The sequence below is a fragment of the Lithobates pipiens genome, unplaced genomic scaffold (genome assembly GCF_037356315.1).
Source record: "Lithobates pipiens isolate NorthernLeopardFrog02 unplaced genomic scaffold, aLitPip1_a1.2 Scaffold_18, whole genome shotgun sequence".
Taxonomy (NCBI): Eukaryota; Metazoa; Chordata; class Amphibia; order Anura; family Ranidae; genus Lithobates; species Lithobates pipiens.
In genome coordinates this window covers 216,914,146-216,932,490 of record NW_027507758.1, presented here as the reverse complement: position 1 = coordinate 216,932,490, position 18,345 = coordinate 216,914,146, and the positions used below count along the sequence as shown (strand labels likewise).

Below are 18,345 nucleotides of genomic sequence, written 5' to 3'. Positions count from 1 at the left end.
TCCAAAGAGCAAGCCGGGTCGTCAGGAGATCGGAGATACAGGAATGCAGATACAGGCAATAGAGCAGGGAACGGAGAAGCTGATGATCAGGCAGCACTTGAATGGAGTGTACGGCAGACCTAAATAGATCAATTGGCGCCAAACACCGCGCACGTGCGCGCACCAACGCACACAGGCGCGCACATAGGCGCACGCACACCCGCATGCACCTGAGCGCCAGCGCGCACACCAGTGTCACCAGGAGCGCACACAACAGCACGCACCGGCGCGCAGCGGAGCACACCGGTGCTAACAGGAGTGCGCACAGGCGCACATCGGCGCGCACCAGCTCCTGCATGGGCGAGCACCACGGCACGCACAGGAACACGCGCGCCAGCGCGAACCGTCGCACATCGACGCAAACACTAGCACGGCCAGCACCGCGACCAACCAGGTAACTTTTCTGACAGGAGAGAGGAAATCTCCAACTTTCACAGAGGAGCAGGTCCACCCTTAGCTCCTCTGACATCTCATGCAGGGAGACCAAACTTCACTGTCCTCAAATGGCGTTTGAAAAAGGAATATATAAAACTACACAGGAATTAACCTATCGAAGGGAAATAAAGGGCTGAATGATAAAGCTTCCATTCAAGCTGTCCTGCTCGGATATGTCCTGTGGCCTCTCCATCAAGGAAAATGGGAATGACCCATTTACAGGCATACTATAGACACCCCCAGGCAGGGGCGAACTGACCATTCAGCCACTCGGGCACTGCCCGAGGGCCCCGGGCCACTAGGGGGCCCCACCAGGGTTGCCAGCCTCAGTAAAACCAGGGACAGTATGTTTTTTACATCTGCCTCTATAATGTCCCTTACCGACATCCTTTTGAGATTATAGCTGCCCCACCTCTCCAGTACCTTCTCAGCCAATAGAAACAATATATCTGTGTATACTGTGTGTACCTGTATGTGTAACCTGTGTGATTGTATACTGTGTTTGTGTTTGTGTATACTGTGTGGCTCCATAATCTGATTGCCTGGGGGCCCCATAATCTCCTATTGCCCAGGGGCCCCATTAGTTGTCAGTCCGCCCCTGCCCCCAGGTATGAACTTTAAAGGAATATTACACTTTTATTGTTTCACTTTATGCATTACTAAAATCACTGCTCCCGAAAAAAACAGCATTTTTTAAAACGTTTTTTGCATTGATACATGTACCCTGGGGCAGGACCCAGGTCCCCAAACACTTTTTATGACAATATCATGCATATAAGCCTTTAAAACGAGCACTTTTGATTATTCATGTTCGTGTCCCATAGACTTTAACGGTGTTTGCGTGTTCAAACAAATTTTTTTGCCTGTTCGCATGTTCTGGATGCGAACCGAACAGGGGGATGTTTGGCTTATCCCTACTAGACACTGCATTCTGAATTTGCTAGATGAGCTGGAGTCGAAACCTCATACCAGAGAAGCCCTTGCTAGGGCCCCTTTATGGCTTGCAAATTGATAATGCTACATTGGAAGTCTGAATCACCCCCCTTGGTTAAGGAATGGACCACTGCACTAGGCGCACTGAGAACGTAAAAAGTTATATACCAGCATAGGGGATGCTCTAAAAAATGTGAAAAACTATGGGAGCCATGGTTGGAAACCCAGAGACTAGCTCCAGATGACCTAGTCATGGATAGACTTTCAAGACTCAATATGGGCTAAATACACTACACATTCCGAACTACCACTAGTCTAAGGTGGGTGGGTCGAGCTGCCATAGAATATGAGCAGGGGGTGCTGTGGACTAAGGTTGTTTGATAGTTGGTTATAGTGACTATATTAAAATGAAAAATACACTGTTTTCATTGTATATGGAAATTCATACATTTGCGATATATGATTTAACTGTGCATGTTTAGACTGTATGTGTTTAATTCCAAATAAAAAAAAACTTATTTTTGGATAAAAAAAAAGAAAACTACAGGAGAGGGTCAGATAAAAGACCAGTTACCCTGAACAAGGAGAGAGAGCAGCAGTGAGGCTGGGTTCACACCGGTGAGATGCGTGAACCAAAGTGATTCCTGTGTGGGCTCCCGCTTTGCATCAGGCTTGCAGGCAGTTCACACTGCTCCATAGCTCCCAGCTGCCCCTGATTTGGAGGGACTGTCCCTGATCTGGAGCAATGTCCCTCTGTCCCTCTTTCCTCCTCATTTGTCCCTCATTTTGGTCTGATCTATATAGTTGTATATAAAATGCACTTTTTATCTTTCAAAAAGTGTTTCCCAGTTCTAAACCTGTCATCCAAATTCTAAATTGCTGCATCTTTCAATTTTAAAACCCAATATAAAGGAATAATAGTGGTAAAAAAAAGCACTTGTGGATTTAATTAACCTTTTTTTTGGGGGTTATTTCCCCTTTAAGGGGGCGTGTCTTATGCCTAAATACGTTTTGTAGTAGGTGTCCCTCTTTCCCATCTCAAAATGTTGGGAGGTATGCTACTCTCTGTGAACCGCTGCGAGTGTCAATATAAAGTTAATGACACCCCCAAAGCGGTTTGCAGAATGCAGTGCGAATTGTGAAATCAGATGGAATCAGATTGCATGGGTCTGAATATACATGCAATCCGATTCCAGAGTGGACAAAAAAAAGGTCCTGCGCCATTTTGGCACAAATCCGATGCAATTAGCATCACACAGACATCACATGTGATCTACACAGCAATGTGGTGCAAATAACATGCAATGTCTGGCATCACATAAGTGTGAACCCAGCATGACAGTTCTTTATAACAGCAGGATCCTGCACAGAGACAGAGTTTTACCATATCTCCCAACTGTCCCTGATTTGGAGCAATGTCCCTCTGTCCCTCATTTCTCCTCATTTGTCCCTCATTTTGGTCTGATCTATATAGTTGAATATAAAATGCACTTTTTTTATCGAAAAGTGTTTTCCAGGTCTAAACCTTTCATCCAATTTCTAAATTGCTGCATTTGTAAATTCCAAAAGCCAATATGAAGGAATAGTAGTGGTAAAAAAAAGACCTGTAAGGCATAGTGAGATAGTATGCACGGCATACTAGCTTATTATGAAATACTTACCTTAGAACGAGGCCCCGACATCTCACCCGATCCACGCCGAGGGAGCTGAAATGTTCCCTCGGCATGTCTTCTGGGTATCACGGCTCAGGCACTGTGAGTGGCCGGAGCTGCAATGTCGTCACTCACGCACATGCACGCGGAAGATTTCTTTCCGGCAAGGTCCAGCGCCTGCTGGGCTTTCAGCCGAGAATCCCCTGTGCGCATGCGCCGCTGCAGTCAGTGGCTTATTGCAAGGGGATATCTCCTAAACCATACAGGTTTAGGAGATTTTTTTTTACCTACAGGTAAGTCTTATTATAGGCTTAGGCTGCTTTCACACTGGGGCGGTATTCAGGCATTACAGCGCTAAAAATAGCGCCTGTGTAGCGCCTGAAAAAAACCGGCCCCTTTCCCTCCAGTGTGAAAGCCGGAGGGCTTTCACACTGGAGCGATGCGCTGGCAGGACGGTGAAAAAAGTCCTGCTAGCCGCATCTTTGGAGCGGTGAAGGAGCGGTGTATTCACCGCTCCTACCCATTGAAATCAATGGGACACCGCGGCAATACCGCCGGCAAAGCGCCGCTGCAGCGGCGCTTTGCGGGCGGGTTTAACCCTTTTTCGGCCGCTAGCGGGTGTTAAAACCACCCCGCTAGCGCCCGCAGACCGCCGCTAAAACGACGGTAAAGCGCCGCTAAAAATAGCGGCGCTTTACCGCCGACGCCGCTCCTGCCCCAGTGTGAAAGCAGCCTTACCTGTAGCTAAAAGTTAAAATTTTGACTATACAACAGCTTTAACCAATTTTGTTTTTTTGAATTATTCTCCTTTAAGGGGGCGTGGGAAGGGGTGTGTCCTATGTCCTGCATAATTTTGCTGATAGGTGTACCTCATTCCCATCTCAAAAAGTTGGGAGGTGTGGTTTTACTATTGCACAGATCTGTAAGAAATGCATAGAGCTTCAAGATAAAATGCACATGAATCTTGTTATTAGAAAATATTAACTTTAGCCGTGACTTCTTTAAAAAGTTAGACTCCCCTCTCTACCTAATTTTCCAGCTTCCTTTCTCTTCTAGGTTACAGAATTGACAGGTTGAAGCACAAGTCAACACTTCTGGAGAACACCAGGTGGTGCTGTGACACAAAACTTAGACGTGAAAGCGTGTCCTGACGTCAGGAACACGTAGAAGGCTGGCGGAAGTGCCGCGTCGCTTAAGTTTTCCGTGTTTTTCCTGAGGCTGTGCAATGGAAAAGATGCAGCTCCCGCAGAGCCCCAGCACTTTGTGTTTCGATAAGGACGAGTTTATGAAGGTTAGCTTTGTAGTTGTTCTCTGACGTCATGTGTTATGCGGTCAAGCACGATTTGCTTTTGAAAACGCATTGTCATTTGCGGAGCAATAAAGTAGCCTGTTCGGTTTCCGTGCAGTGAGGGATCTTAATTCCTTCTTAAGCTTTGCCCATAGTGCATAGTGTCCAGGATTTGTCTATTGGTGACATTCCTGGTGATATTAGATATTTAGGAACCTTAGACTGTCATGCGTTTGCTGATTCTAGTTCTTGCCCACATACTGGTGCTGGCTGGTATGATTTAGAGCTCATGCACACTGTGGCTGTCAAAAACCCCCTTTTTTTAAATTTATTTTTTAATCTGTCCATGCACACTATGGACAAGCTCATGTGTGTTCCCATACTCCACGTGCAGAGCCGCCAGGAAGTCAGCACAGCACTGCGCTAATCACAGGCAGTGAGACATTGTCGATCTCTGCAGCCGCGCATTGGGGCAATGTCTCACTGCCTGTGATTAGGGTGGCACTGCGCTGACTTCCTGGCGGGCTCTGCACGTGGACCAATGCGAACATGCCTGAGCTCATCCTTAGGCTGGGTTCACACCGCTGCGGCTGGGAGACCCGGATGTGATTCGCACCGCACTGCAGTGCAAATCACATCCAATCTCTGTGCGATGCGAGTTCAGCCATACAGATAGTATGGCTGAATTCGCATTGCATTGCACCCGCCACAAACTCGCACAGGACCCTTTTTTTGGTCCGCAGCAGAATCGGATCGCATGGGTGTTCACACCATGCGATCCGATTCCTGTCCGAGTTTGCAGATCGCACTGCGATATGCGAACTGATCTGGGGGTGTCATTAAGATTTCACTGACACTCCCAGCAGTCTGCATAGGGCAGTGTGAACTGCCGGCGGGAGGCATGCGATGCAGGAAAACGCCGCGGATTCGCGGCGTTCCCGCATCGCTCCAGTGTGAACCCAGCCTTAATGCACACATAAGACCCCTTTCACACCACACCGCCGATAGCTATTTTGAGCGGTGTTTTACCGCCGGATTTGCGGCGGATTTTGGCCGCTAGCGGGTCGCTTTTACCCCCGCTAGCGGCCGCGAAAGGGTTAAAACCGCCGGCAATAAGCCGCAAAGCGGCGTTTTGCCGGCAGTATTACAGCGCTGCCCCATTGATTTCAATGGGGAGCAGCGGTGGAGGAGTGGTAAACCGCTCCTTCACCGCTCCAAAGAAGCTGCTGGCAGGACTTTTATCTGACGTCCTGCCAGCGTACCGCTGTAGTGTGAAAGCCCTCGGGGCTTTCACACTACACACAATAGTGCAGCTTCTTTAGGGCGTTTTGCAGGCGCTATTTCTAACGCTATAGCGCCTGCAAAACACCCTGGTGTGAAAGGGGTCTAAGTATTTGGTTTTCTGAAGCCACTAAAATCGCATTTGATGGAGGAACGTTTGAGCAGAAAATAAACGTCCGATGCGCTTAAAAGCTAGGCACATTTAGCACTTGAGCATTCTTTGGCCTGAATAAATTAACCACTTCAGCAGTGGAAGGATTTATCCCCCTAAAGAGGTTGTAAACCTCCGGGAAAAAAAACAAAAACAAAACTGCAAGACAAAGGCATAATGAATAGGGATGAGCTCCGGCATGTTCGCACACTCCACGCGCAGAACTCGCCAGGAAGTAGGCTCAGTGCTGCATTAATCACAGGCAGTTAGACATTTCCTGATCTCTGCAGCCACGCATCGGGGCAATGTCTCACTGCCTGTGATTAGCACAGCGCTGTGCCGACTTCCTGGCGGGCTCTGCAAGTGGAGTGTGCGAATGCGCCTGAGCTCATCCTTAATGAGCTAATATGCATCGCATACTGGCTCGTTATGAAATATTTTCTTTAGATTGATGCCCTGCAGTGTGGTCTGCACTTTCCTTTCCCATGGCTGACATCTTTCCCGGCTTGAGCAGGCTGTTTCTTCAGTGTGCATGCGACAATGATGTCGGCAGCACCATATGTAGTTTATTTACAGTAATTAAAGAGGAAGACTTTAGTTCCTCTTTAATTACCAGGCCATTTTTTTGCGATACAGCACCGCGTTACTTAATTGTGCAGTTGTGCGATGTTGTCCCCCCCCCCCCCCACAAATAGAACTTTCTTTTGGTGGTATTTGATCACCTCTGCGTTTTTTTTTTGTTTTGTTTTTTTTTGCGCTCTAACCAACAAAAAAGCAACAATTTTGAAAAAAAAAATATATATATTTTTTTTATTTATTTTTTACTTTCTGCATTAACCACTTCAGCCCCAGATGAATTTACCCCCTTCCTGACCAGAGCACATTTTGCGATTCGGCACTGTGTTACTTTAACTGACAATTGCGCTGTTCTGTGATGTACCCAAACAAAATTCCTTTTTTTCCCCACAAATAGAGCTTTTTTTTGGTGGTATTTGATCACCTCTGCAGTTTTTATTTTTTGTGCTATAAACAAAAAAAGACTGACAGTTTTGAAAAAAACGCATTATTTTTTTACTTTTTTCTATAATAAATATCCCCCAAAAATATATATATATAAAAAAAAAAATTTTTTTCCTCAGTTTAGGCCGATGCGTATTCTTCGACATATTTTTGGTAAATTTTTTTTGGAATAAGTGTATATTGATTGGTTTGCACAAAAGTTATGGCATCTACAAACTAGGGGATGGATTTATGGCATTTTTTTTAAAATATATATATATATATATATATATATTTTTTTTTTACTAGTAATGGCGGCGATCAGCGTTTTTTTTTATTTTTTTTTTTTTTTTTTTGTCATGACTGTGACATTTTGGCGGACACATCGGACAATTTTGACACATTTTTGCTACCATTGATATTAATATAGTGATCAATGCTATAAAATTGCATTGATTACTGTAAAATGTCACTGGCAGTGAAGGGGATAACCGCTAGGGAGGGGTTAAGTGTGTCCTGGGGTGTGTTTCTAACTGTCTGGGGGTTGGGCTAGCAGTGACAAGACGCTGCTCTCAATGAGGGAGCAGACGATCAGTGTCCTGTCACTAGGCAGATGCTGTGTTTACATCGGCATCTCCCCATTCTTCATCTCCGTGACACGATCGCGAGTATCCCCGCGGATATGGAGTCCGTGGGCACGGTCACGGAGCTTGCAGCAGGCACTCGGCGGGATATTCAAAGTAACATATGGGTACGTTACTTTGCCCAGTCGTGCCATTCTGCCGTTGTGTATATATACAGGCGGTGGTCAGCAAGCGGTTAAAACGCATCCAAAATAAATATGTAAAAAATTGAATTTCTTCATCAATTTAGGTCTATTTGTATTCTACTACATAGTTTGGGTAAAAAAAAAAATCCCAATTAGTGTATATATTGGTTTGTGCAAGAGTTATCACGTCTACAAACTATGGGATAGATTTAGGGACTTTACTAGTAAAAAAAAATAAAAAAAAAAATATATATATATTTTTTTTTTTTTTAATGGCTGCAATTAAATTGGACACTAAGTGACACTTTTTGGGACCAGTGACACCAATACAGTGATGATCAATAAAAGAAAATGCACTAACACTGTATAAATGACACTGGCAGGGAAGGGGTTAACACCAGGGGCAATCAAAGGGTTAAATGTGTTTCCTAACTGTGTGAAGGATGCCAACACTAGACAAAGAGAGAGATCGGTGTCCCTGATTAGTAGGCCTCTCTCCGCCTTGTTTACATAGGCAGACTGCTGTTCTGCCATTCCCCCGAATGTGTCCGATCAGAGCGGTTTGCCAGCAGCCCGAGACCACGAAGTGCGAACAATGTACAGGTACGTTGCTTTGTGCAGCAGGGATGCCCTGCCACAGTATATGTACAATGGGTGGTCTGGAAGTAGTTAATGTTCTGGCCAAATGAATAAACACCCAAATGCTTGATGTGCTTAAACATGTTTGAAAAAACGCATAATTTCTCATGTCAGGAAAAAGTGTTCAGAAGAGGCTAGTGTGCATGAGCTCTTACTGGTCTATAAACCACTGGTAGATTTCCTCCTGATCTGCTGCAGATAGGCTGACAGGTGAAGTGACATCAATTTCAATACTTCTGTCAGCCAGAGCTGGTAAGAGGTGCAGGCTTTGGTCCTCCAGCCTCTCTATCTGGTCACAAGAGCCCTCTCCTGGTGGAACCTTTTGTCTGCAGCTTCCTGGAGTAAATCCTTCTGTTTTGTAGCTCCTGTATCCACTCCTGATAGATAAGTGAGTTAGGCTGGCCAAAAATTATACGATTTTCTTGTTAAATTCCCTTTAAATTTACGTTCAACTATGTAGTGCAAGGGCCCGTCTGATTGCTACAAACTGAAAGTGTTTAGGTTTGACCTCATATGGTTTTGGTAAATCTAAAAGGAAAATATTATTGTGTATAACCATCCTTAGAATAATCAATATAGACAGGCCAAAAAATTGTATTAGTATGGCTCTAGTAATATGGACTTGCTTATTCAAGTTTCATTGTAGCCAACAGATCTATCAGGATTAAAGCGTGTTCCAGAAGTAAATTATTTTTTTTTTTTTTAAGTCAGCAGCTACAAACACTGTAGCTGGTGACTTTTAATAAGGACACTTGCCTGTCCAGGGTGCCCGCGATGTCGGCGGATCCGTCCCTCGTATCGTGTGCTGGCTCCGCCATCCTCACTAAGGGAAACAGGCAGTGGAGCCTCGTGGCTTCACTGCCCGTTTCCTACTGCACATGTGTGAGTCCCCCGGGGATTTTTGAATGGGTGGCTGTCTTCTGTGATACAAACAGGTCCCAGAAGGCACCTCACCTAAATTTCCCAGAAATCAACGTGAGGAGGAGAAGACAACCGAAGATTACCGCGGAATAGGAAGTGGCAGATTAGAACGATCTGCCTAGCAAAAGGCATTTCTGATGAGTACATTTTGTATGCAATTATTTTTTTTTATTTTTTTTTCAGGATGGACCTCCACTTTAAACATAGTTGGTTTTCTTGTTTTGACTGTGGAACTGTTTTTTTACTTTTATTTCTTCTCTGAAGGACTCATTTGATGTGGACCAGTTTGTGTCAGAATGTAGAAAACGTGTGCAGTTGGAGACTCTTCGAGATGATCTAGAAATTTACTACAGACTTCTTAAGACTGCAATGGTTGAGCTCATCAATAAAGACTATGCAGACTTTGTAAATTTATCGACTAACCTGGTAAGACTTGTTTTGAATGTTTTACCATGTTTTTAGTGAAGTTGTTGTTTAAACCCCCTGACTGTAGCAGCATAGTTAAAAATACAAATAAGGGCTCCTGTATACAAGTCCAAACCAATGGTGCTGGCCTGCGGATTCCGGTAGCTCTGTCTTTGTGCACATCCTTGCTTGGTAAAGGAAGCATATGTCAGTACGGTGAGGAGATTATGCTAGAGCCTTGCATATGACCAGGCCTCGTGAGCAGGTGGTGGGGTTTGTGGACTTGTCCACACTGTAATGGTGGGATACCCATTTCAGGCATCAGTAAGCAAACAAAAAAAAAGGGTCCCACATAGAGAAAGTAAGAGATCAGCGTGTAAGCATCACCGCTATAAACTCTGATCTCTTAAATTTCATTCCCATTCTTGACTGTGTAACCCTGCCTATGACTGGTCTGTACTCTACCAAATGACTGGAGGCTGCTTTTGGTATGGACTTGTCCTTAGGTGTGAATGGAGACATCATGAGTGTGCTCAATAGGCAAAGAACCCTGAAGGGATGTTTTGGCTGCCAAGGTTGTGTGGTGCCAGGCAATACTGCACACTCAAGAATTCAGGAGTGGGGATAAAAGTAAGTATTTAACAGTGCCAGATACAGGGGGGTGGTGGTTTATTATGACATTGTCCTTTGTCATAATTGTCCTTTGAGCTAAACATTTGTGTTTTTTGTCTGAGCTCTGAATAGATCAAGCTCTTGTTGTGAAAGGGCATTTAATGCATTGTTGTGCCACTGTTATTTTTGATGTTTTTAGCTCTTTGTCTAGTGTTCGCATCTTCCCCACATTATATTTTCAAATCATTCCTTTATGCCCCTAAATGGTTAACTTGCACAGCCAGAATTGTAGGTGTATAGTGTGGATACAGGTTAATATGATAGGGTCAGGTATTCTGACCTGCATACAGCTGTTTCAGGCTTTTCGGTCATCAGTGAAGTGCATGGAGTAGGGCTTTGGGAACACACAAGGAAGTATAACCCAATAGCATTATTCAGTTTAAATTCCTTTAGTCTCTTCTCACCATAACCTTCATGTGTATTTTTTTTAATTACTGTGAATAAAAACGTAATTCTAAAGTAATTGAAAGCAACATATTCACTTTTAACATGAATGCCCTTATTTTCCATTAACAAAAAAGGTCCAGCAAGTTATATTAGAGCACAGATTTAAAGCAAACCTTTGGGCTCACCTCTACCTAGTAAATTGGCCGGTTGTTAAAGCAGGCACTTCCAGGTAATTCTTAAACAGATTACTTCCAGAACTGGATAGTCAGTAGTTTAAATATAGAAGCAGGAGGAACTGAGCCAAGAGCATGTTACAGTGATGCTTGAAAAAAGATTTGAAATTAAATGATCATGTTAAAAATAGGGAAATTACTGATTGGATTTAGCTCTACTTTAAGCTATTCTTGAAGCCTGAATTTTTTTTTTTTTCGTTCCCTTTCAGTAAAACATAGAAGATTTCAGACTCCTTTTTGGTGTGTGTGTGTGTGTGTGTGTGTGTTTTGAAAAATGAAACTAATCTCTCTAAGAGCCGGTTCACACTGGTCTGACAAGCTCTCCGAATTTGAGAACACAAGTCACATGACATGTCAAAATCAATGGTTCTCTAAGCCATCTTAACTTGTTTGACTTTTGAAAAGGTTCCACTACTTTTGGTCCGACTTGGTTTTGGGTTTCAGCCCATTGAAGTTGTATCCAAGTCGGATCAGCATCCTAACTGATCCGATTTGTGACATGCAACTTGTGCTTAGAGGAATGTTAGCAATGCAAAATGTATTGGGGGGGGGGGTTGGGGGGAAATGGCATTTTTTATTTTTGGTGTGGGGTTTCCCTTCAAAATCCAGCCCCCACTGTTTTTTTTTTTTTTTTTTTCCCCAATACATTTTGCATTGCTAACATTCCTCCGAGCACAAGTTGCATGTCAAAAGTCAACCCAACCAGCTCTGATAGGAAACCATTGATTTTTAACATGTCATGAGACTCTGCCCCCTTGTGATGTCATGGACCCAGCATGATGGATGAAGGAGACGGGATCTTTGCGTTACGTCACCACATGGCCACACCCCAAAGTTATATAAGAGCTGACAGAATGGTGAGAGCCAGTGTCTGTCGGAGGAGTGTTTTTTTTTTTCTTATTGGAGCAGAGGAAGACATTGTAATTGATGTTGGATCTACATCGGGGCGGGGCTTATCCAGGTTCCGATAAGTCCTCTGCCCACAGACAACCACAACCCAGAGTTGAGGGGAAGAGGCCTTCCTTTCAACATGGGGGGGGGAGGTGCTTGGGTCCTTAGTGGCCTGGTATGGTTTATGGGGGCATTCTTTCGCCCCCCCCCCACCCTTCTAACCTGCCAGGCTGCATGCTCAGATCAGGGTCTGGTATGGAATGGGGGGCGGACCCCATGGTTTTTATAAATTTGGCATGAGGTTTCATCCATACCAGAAGCAAAGGAATTGTCTTTACTGGTCAAAGGACTAGTCGCAATCATCTCCAAGTTGGATTAAAGTTGCATAGAAGTTGGATTTGAAATTGCAGGGCAAATTTGGAAGTTCATACGACTTTCGTGTTGGATCAGTGTGAACATGGTCTGAAGTGGGTTAAAGCGGAGTTCTACCCAAAAGTGGAACTTCCGCTCATTTGTCTCCTCTCCCCTTCCCATGCCACAATTGGCACCTTTTCAGGGGAGAGGGGGAGCAGGATGCCTTTCTTTGCCACTTCTGGGAGTCCAGGCCGTAGCCTGTGACCCTGGGTCTCCCTCCTCCTTCCTCCTCCTCTCCCTGTTGCCAGGCCAGTAGGAGAGGAGCGGGGCCTCGTGCATGCGCAGTAGGGTTCCCGGTGTGAATCTGTAAGGCTACACTGCCGGGTTCCCTTGCCCGCAATAGCGACGGCAACACCCGACAACTGATTGACACATCAGCTGCGGTGCCGACATCGTGGGACTCCAGTACAGGTAAGTGTCCTATTGTTAAGCTACAGTATCTGTTTCTGTTCTGTGGATAAATGACAGTGGCAATCAGGATAAATAGAGAGCATGACTCTGACAAAGCTTTAAAAAAAAAAAAACGTTTTCAGTTTTTATATGCACCTTAGGTAATACAGGGGAGATGCCTCCCCTTCCATGACTATGGAATCTGACTAGTCAAACGTGAGATTTTATTTTTAATGCTATATTAGAAAATGCTCCTGTTTTTGAGGTGTCTTATTTTCTTTCAATTATCAGGTTGGAATGGATAGAGCATTGAGCCAACTTTCAGTGCCATTAGGACAGCTGCGTGAAGAAGTTTTGGTAGGTGAAAATGTTTTAATTTTTTTTTTGGACATGAACATTAGTGGTGTGATACATCACAGAAGCTAGATCAGAGTAGCATGCTTTTACTTGAAGGCTAAGTGCACCTTTTAAAACGTGTCACACCCATATTTAGAGAGTAATATGTAAAATTCACTTTACCCTTTTATGATGGAGTGCAACTTCTACAAACAAAGAATTTAAAACTAAAAATTACATAAAGACACCAAAATTCCACACATTTTTTGCTTCAACAAAATTCCACAAACAATATATGCATTATGCCTGATCCACAAGCTTCCTCAGTAGGGGGTCCTGCGGCGAAAACCTGTGGAGCGGGCATAACGTATAAGGGCAGAGTTACATTGGTGATGTGATACAGTGGCCATTTGCGATCAGCAGAGTCTGTGGCCAGACAGATTCTTCCAAAATGTATGGCATGTGTTGTACATGGCACTTTGTGTAATTTTTAGATATTTTATATTAAATGGTTTTAAATATACGGAGAGCACTATTGGTCCCAATTCTTTTTGCATGAGTGAATGCCTGCATTTGGTGGGACTGAAGAAGAGGAGGGACATCTTGAGGAGCCATCCGGTGTATAGCCGATACGTTGGGGAAAATAATTATTTGATCCCCTGCAGATTTTGTAAGTTTGCCCACTTACAAAGAAAATAAGGTCCTATAATTATCATGGGTGTATCTTAACCACTTGCCGACCGCCGCACGACGATGTACGTCGACAGAATGGCACGGGCAGGCATAAGGGCTTACATGTACGTCCTTGCCTGCCCGCCGGTCGGGGGCCTGATCGGGCCCCCGCCCGGTGCCTGCGGCAGTCGGTATTCGTTCGGGAGCGATCCCGGACGAGGGGACGGCCATTCATTCATGGCCACCCCCTCGCGATCGCTCCCGACGAATGAAAATGTCCCGTGACATCACTTCCTCTCCTGTAATGTAAACACAGGAGAGGAAGTGATGTATTCTCTCCTCCGTGTCGGTATTTTTCGTTCCGGCACCGAGGAGAGAGCATCGGTGAGTTGCACAAGCACTACACTACACAGTAGAACATGCCAGGCACACTCACACCCCCCCTTTACCCCCCGATCACCCCCCAATTACCCCTGCCCCCCCAGTCACAGTGACACCAATTGCTTTTTTTTTTTTTTTTTGCATTGGTGTCATTTGTGACTGTAATAACTGTTAGGGTTAGCCCCCTTTAGTTCTAATGTGCCCCCCTAACCCCCCCAATAAAGGTTTAACCCCGTGATCACCCCCCCTCGCCAGTGTCACTAAGGCTGGGTTCACATTGCAGCGGTTTATGAGAACGAATGTGATTTGCACCGCACTGCAGTGCAAATCACATCCGATCTCTGTGCGATTCGAGTTCAGCCATACAGATAGTATGGCTGAATTCGTGTCGCACCCGCCGCAAATTCGCACGGGACCCTTTTTTTGGCCCGCAGCAGAATCGGATCGCATGGGTGTTCACACCATGCGATCCGAGTTTGCAGATCGCACTGCGATATGCAAACTGATCTGGGGGTGTCATTAACATTTCACTGACACTCCCAGCAGTTCGCATAGGGCAGTGTGAACTGCCGCCGGGAGGCATGTGTAATGCGGGAACCCGCCGCGCATTCGTGGCGTTCCCACATCGCTCCAGTGTGAACCCAGCCTAATAAGCAATCGTTTTTCTGATCACTGTATTAGTGTCACAGGTGACGCTAGTTAGGCAGGTAGGTATTTAGGTTCGCCGCAGCTTTTTATAGCGCCAGGGACCCCCATATACTACCGCATAAAGCCCCCTGATTGCCCCCTAGTTAACCCTTTCACCAGTGATCACCATATAACTGTTACAGGTGACGCTGGTTGGTTAGTTATTTTTTTATAGTTTCAGGGCACCCGCCATTTATTACCTAGTCTCACTAGTGTACCCCTAAATTTAGGGGTGTCTACTTTCCAAAATGGGGTCATTTGGGGGGGGGTGCTTGGTTTTCGGGGCCCCGTACGCGGCTAGGCTCCCAAAAAGTCCCACATATGTGGTATCCCCGTACTCAGGAGAAGCAGCAGAATTTATTTTGGGGTGTCATTTCACATATGCCCATAGCATGTGTGAGCAATATATCATTTAGTGACAACTTTGTGTAAAAAAAAAAAAAATAAAAAAATAAAAAAAATTTTATTTTTTGTCATTATTCAATCGCTTGAGGCAAAAAAATAAAATATTCAATGGGCTCAACATGCCACTTATCAATTTCCTTAGGGTGTCTACTTTCCAAAATGGGGTCATTTGGGGGGGTTTTGTACTGCCCTGCCATTTTAGCACCTCAAGAAATGAGATAGGCAGTCGTAAACTAAAAGCTGCGTAAATTCCAGAAAACGTACCTTAGTTTGTAGATGTGACAACTTTTGCGCAAACCAATAAATATACAATTTATTGACTTTTTTTTTTTACCAAAGACATGTGGCTGAATACATTTTGGCCTAAATGTATGACTAAAATTGAGTTTATTGGATTTTTCTAATAACAAAAAGTAGAAAATATAATTTTTTTTCAAAATTTGCGGTCTTTTTACGTTTATATCGCAAAAAATAAAAATCGCAGAGGCAATCAAATACCATCTAAAGAAAGCTCTATTTGTGGGAAGAAAAGGACGCAAATTTTGTTTGGGTACAACATTGCATGACCGCGCAATTACCAGTTAAAGCAGCGCAGTGCCAAATTGTAAAAAGACCTCTGGTCATTTACCAGCAAAATGGTCCGGTCTGAAGGTGGTTAAATAATAGAGACAGAGGGGGTTATTTACGAAAGGCAAATCCACTTTGCACTACAAGTGCACTTGAAGTTCAGTCGCTGTAGATCTAAGGGGGACATGCAAGGAAATTTAAAAAACAGCCCCCCCCCCCCCCCCCCCCCCAACTGCGTCAACCAGAAAAACACATACAAATGTTCTAAGTTGAGTTGCAGTTCAGTGAGTAAAATAAGTATATGATGCCCAAGCAAAACATGACTTGGTGGAAAAACCCTTGTTGGCAAGCATAGAGGGTAAGATGTTTCTTGTAGTTTACCAGGTTTGCTCACATCTATGGAGGTATTTTGGTCTACTCTTCTTTACAGATCTTCTTTAAATCCTTAGTGTTACTAAACCCATTACCTGCATTCACTATATCTGGTCTCTCACAGTATGCATTATTATTTTAGTAAATGTAAAATGATAAATACCTCTTCTTCTCATCAGCAGTATATAGCAATCTTGTGACTTTTATCAGTTCCTAGTAAAGCTTACTGTGCAGTTATCCTTCTCCCCTGATCCTCTGTCTGGACAGTGCTGTTTGGCCCTGTGCTGTTCACATGCATTCTCCCAAGAAAAAAAGCTCTCTAGCAATACACATCAAACTGAGCATGTGCAGCCTGTCCCCTGGCTCTGTAAACATCAGATTATTTTTTGGAGACCGTGGAAGAAGAGGAGGATCAGAGAGACAGGATCAAGCAGCCTTTATACACAGTGCAAAGGATTACTCCTTAAGTTCCACAGTGAGTATATCAAGCATGCTTTACTGCATATACAGACTGATTTTACTGTTGTGGGTTTAGTAATACTTTGGCTGTCCCTTGGTAGCTCAAAGTTTCAGCTCCATCCATACATTTTCTATAGACCTCCATGAATTTAATGTGCTTCTACTTGAGCCACTCCTTTGTTGTCTTGGTGGCATGTTTTAGGTCATTGTTGTGCTGGCAGACCCATCCTCTGTGTTCTGGCTCAGGGAAGAAGGTTCTTATCCAAGATTTTTATAATACTTTGCCCCCCAATGGAGGCAAAGTCGGCCTGTACCATTTAGTAGAGAAACTTCCCCAAAGCATAATATTGCCACCTCCGTACTTGACTGTAGGTATGGTGCTCTTAGGGTCATAGTCAGCATTTTTCTTCCTCCAAACACGGTGAGTCGAGTTGATGCCAAAGAGCTCAATTTTGGTCTCATCTGACCACAGCACTTTCTCCCAATTCTTCTCTAAATCATTTAGATGATCGTTGGGAAATTTCAGACGGGCCTGTACATGTGCCTTCTTGAGGAGGGGGACCTTGCAGGTGCTGCAGGATTTCAATCCATGGCAATGTATTACATGTTACATGGTTTGTTTGGTGATTGTGGTCCCAATCGTCTTGAGGTCATTCACCAGCTTCTCCTGTGTAGTTCTGGGGGTCATACCTCACTTTTCTTATTATCATCCCTACCCCATGAGGTGAAATCTTGTATGAACCTCCAGACCGATTTGTGTTTTTTGTTTTTGTATTTCTTCCATTTGCGAATAATCGCTTCAACAGTTGTCTCCTTCTCACCAAACGTCTTGCTTATGGTCTTGTAGCCCATTCCAGCCTTGTGCAGGTTTACAATCTTGTCCCTGACATCCTTTGACAGCTCTTTGGTCTTGTCCATGATGCTGAGGTTTGAATTGAAAAAAGAGATTCTGTGGACAGGTATCTTTTACACACGTAATGATTTGTCGTCGGGAGCACCTTCTTAAATTGACAGGACGAATCGGTGTACCACATGACCACATACTGTAGCCAGAATTATTGTTGGTTGGTAGGGGATCAAATACTTTATATTACTCATTGAACTTCAACCCAATTTATAACATTTGTATCATGTGCTTTTTTTATTTTATTTTTTCTGGATTTTTGCTTGATATTCTGTCTCTATTTAACCACTACAATACAGGGCACTTTCACCCCCTTCCTTCCCAGACCAATTTTCAGCTTTCAGCGCTCTAGCGCTTTCAGTGACAATTGCGCGGTCATGCTACACTGTACCCAAATGAAATTGTTATCATTTTGTTCGCACAAATAGAGCTTTATTTTGGTGTTATTTATTCACGACTCCGTTTTTTTTTTTTTTTTGCGATCTAAGCGCAAAAATAGCGGAAATTTGGAAAAAAAACAATATTTTCTTTTTTCTATTTGAAAAGAAATCCAATAAAATCAAATTTTGTCATAAATTTAAGCCAAAATGTATTCTGCTACATGTTTTTGGTAAAAAAAATTCCGTGTATAGTAATTGGTTTGTGTGATCACGGACATATGTACGCAAATGATCATGTACATATGTGTGCAGGTGATCACGTACATATGTGTGCAGATAATCATTGGGACATGTGATTTTAGTGGGACATATGTGGGGGACATGTTTTTATTATTAGGGACATGTGTTTTTATTATTTGGGGACATATGTGGGGACTGTGTTTGTACTGTGTGGTGTGTTGTGTGTTTTACACTACACTGATGATCAGTGAGTAAAAAGCTGTAAAAAGCAGCCCATACTCACTGATCATCAGCCGGCTGCAGTGTTCTGCTCTCCTCTCCTCAGCGGTGACTTCCGTGTGAGGAGAGGAGAGCCGATTGCCTAGCAACCGGCTGTTTGTCTACATCACATGACGGCCGTGATTGGACACGGCCGTCATGTGATCAGGAGGGCCAATCACAGA

General features: G+C 44.0%; 1 protein-coding gene across 2 annotated transcripts in view; it reads left to right on the top strand.

The window, feature by feature from the left end:
• Window positions 1-4,198: 4,198 nt before the first annotated feature.
• The window catches only part of COG2 (component of oligomeric golgi complex 2), a 442,013-nt gene continuing 427,866 nt past the window's right edge, over window positions 4,199-18,345 (top strand). The window contains exons 1-3 of one of the 2 annotated variants that reach the window (XM_077486570.1): window positions 4,199-4,350; window positions 9,372-9,533; window positions 12,791-12,856. In XM_077486570.1, coding sequence (XP_077342696.1) covers window positions 4,285-4,350; window positions 9,372-9,533; window positions 12,791-12,856 — 294 coding nt within the window. In that variant the 5' untranslated portion in view covers window positions 4,199-4,284. The remainder of the gene's footprint in view (window positions 4,351-9,371; window positions 9,534-12,790; window positions 12,857-18,345) is intronic. The other variant, XM_077486569.1, reaches the window with a different exon arrangement.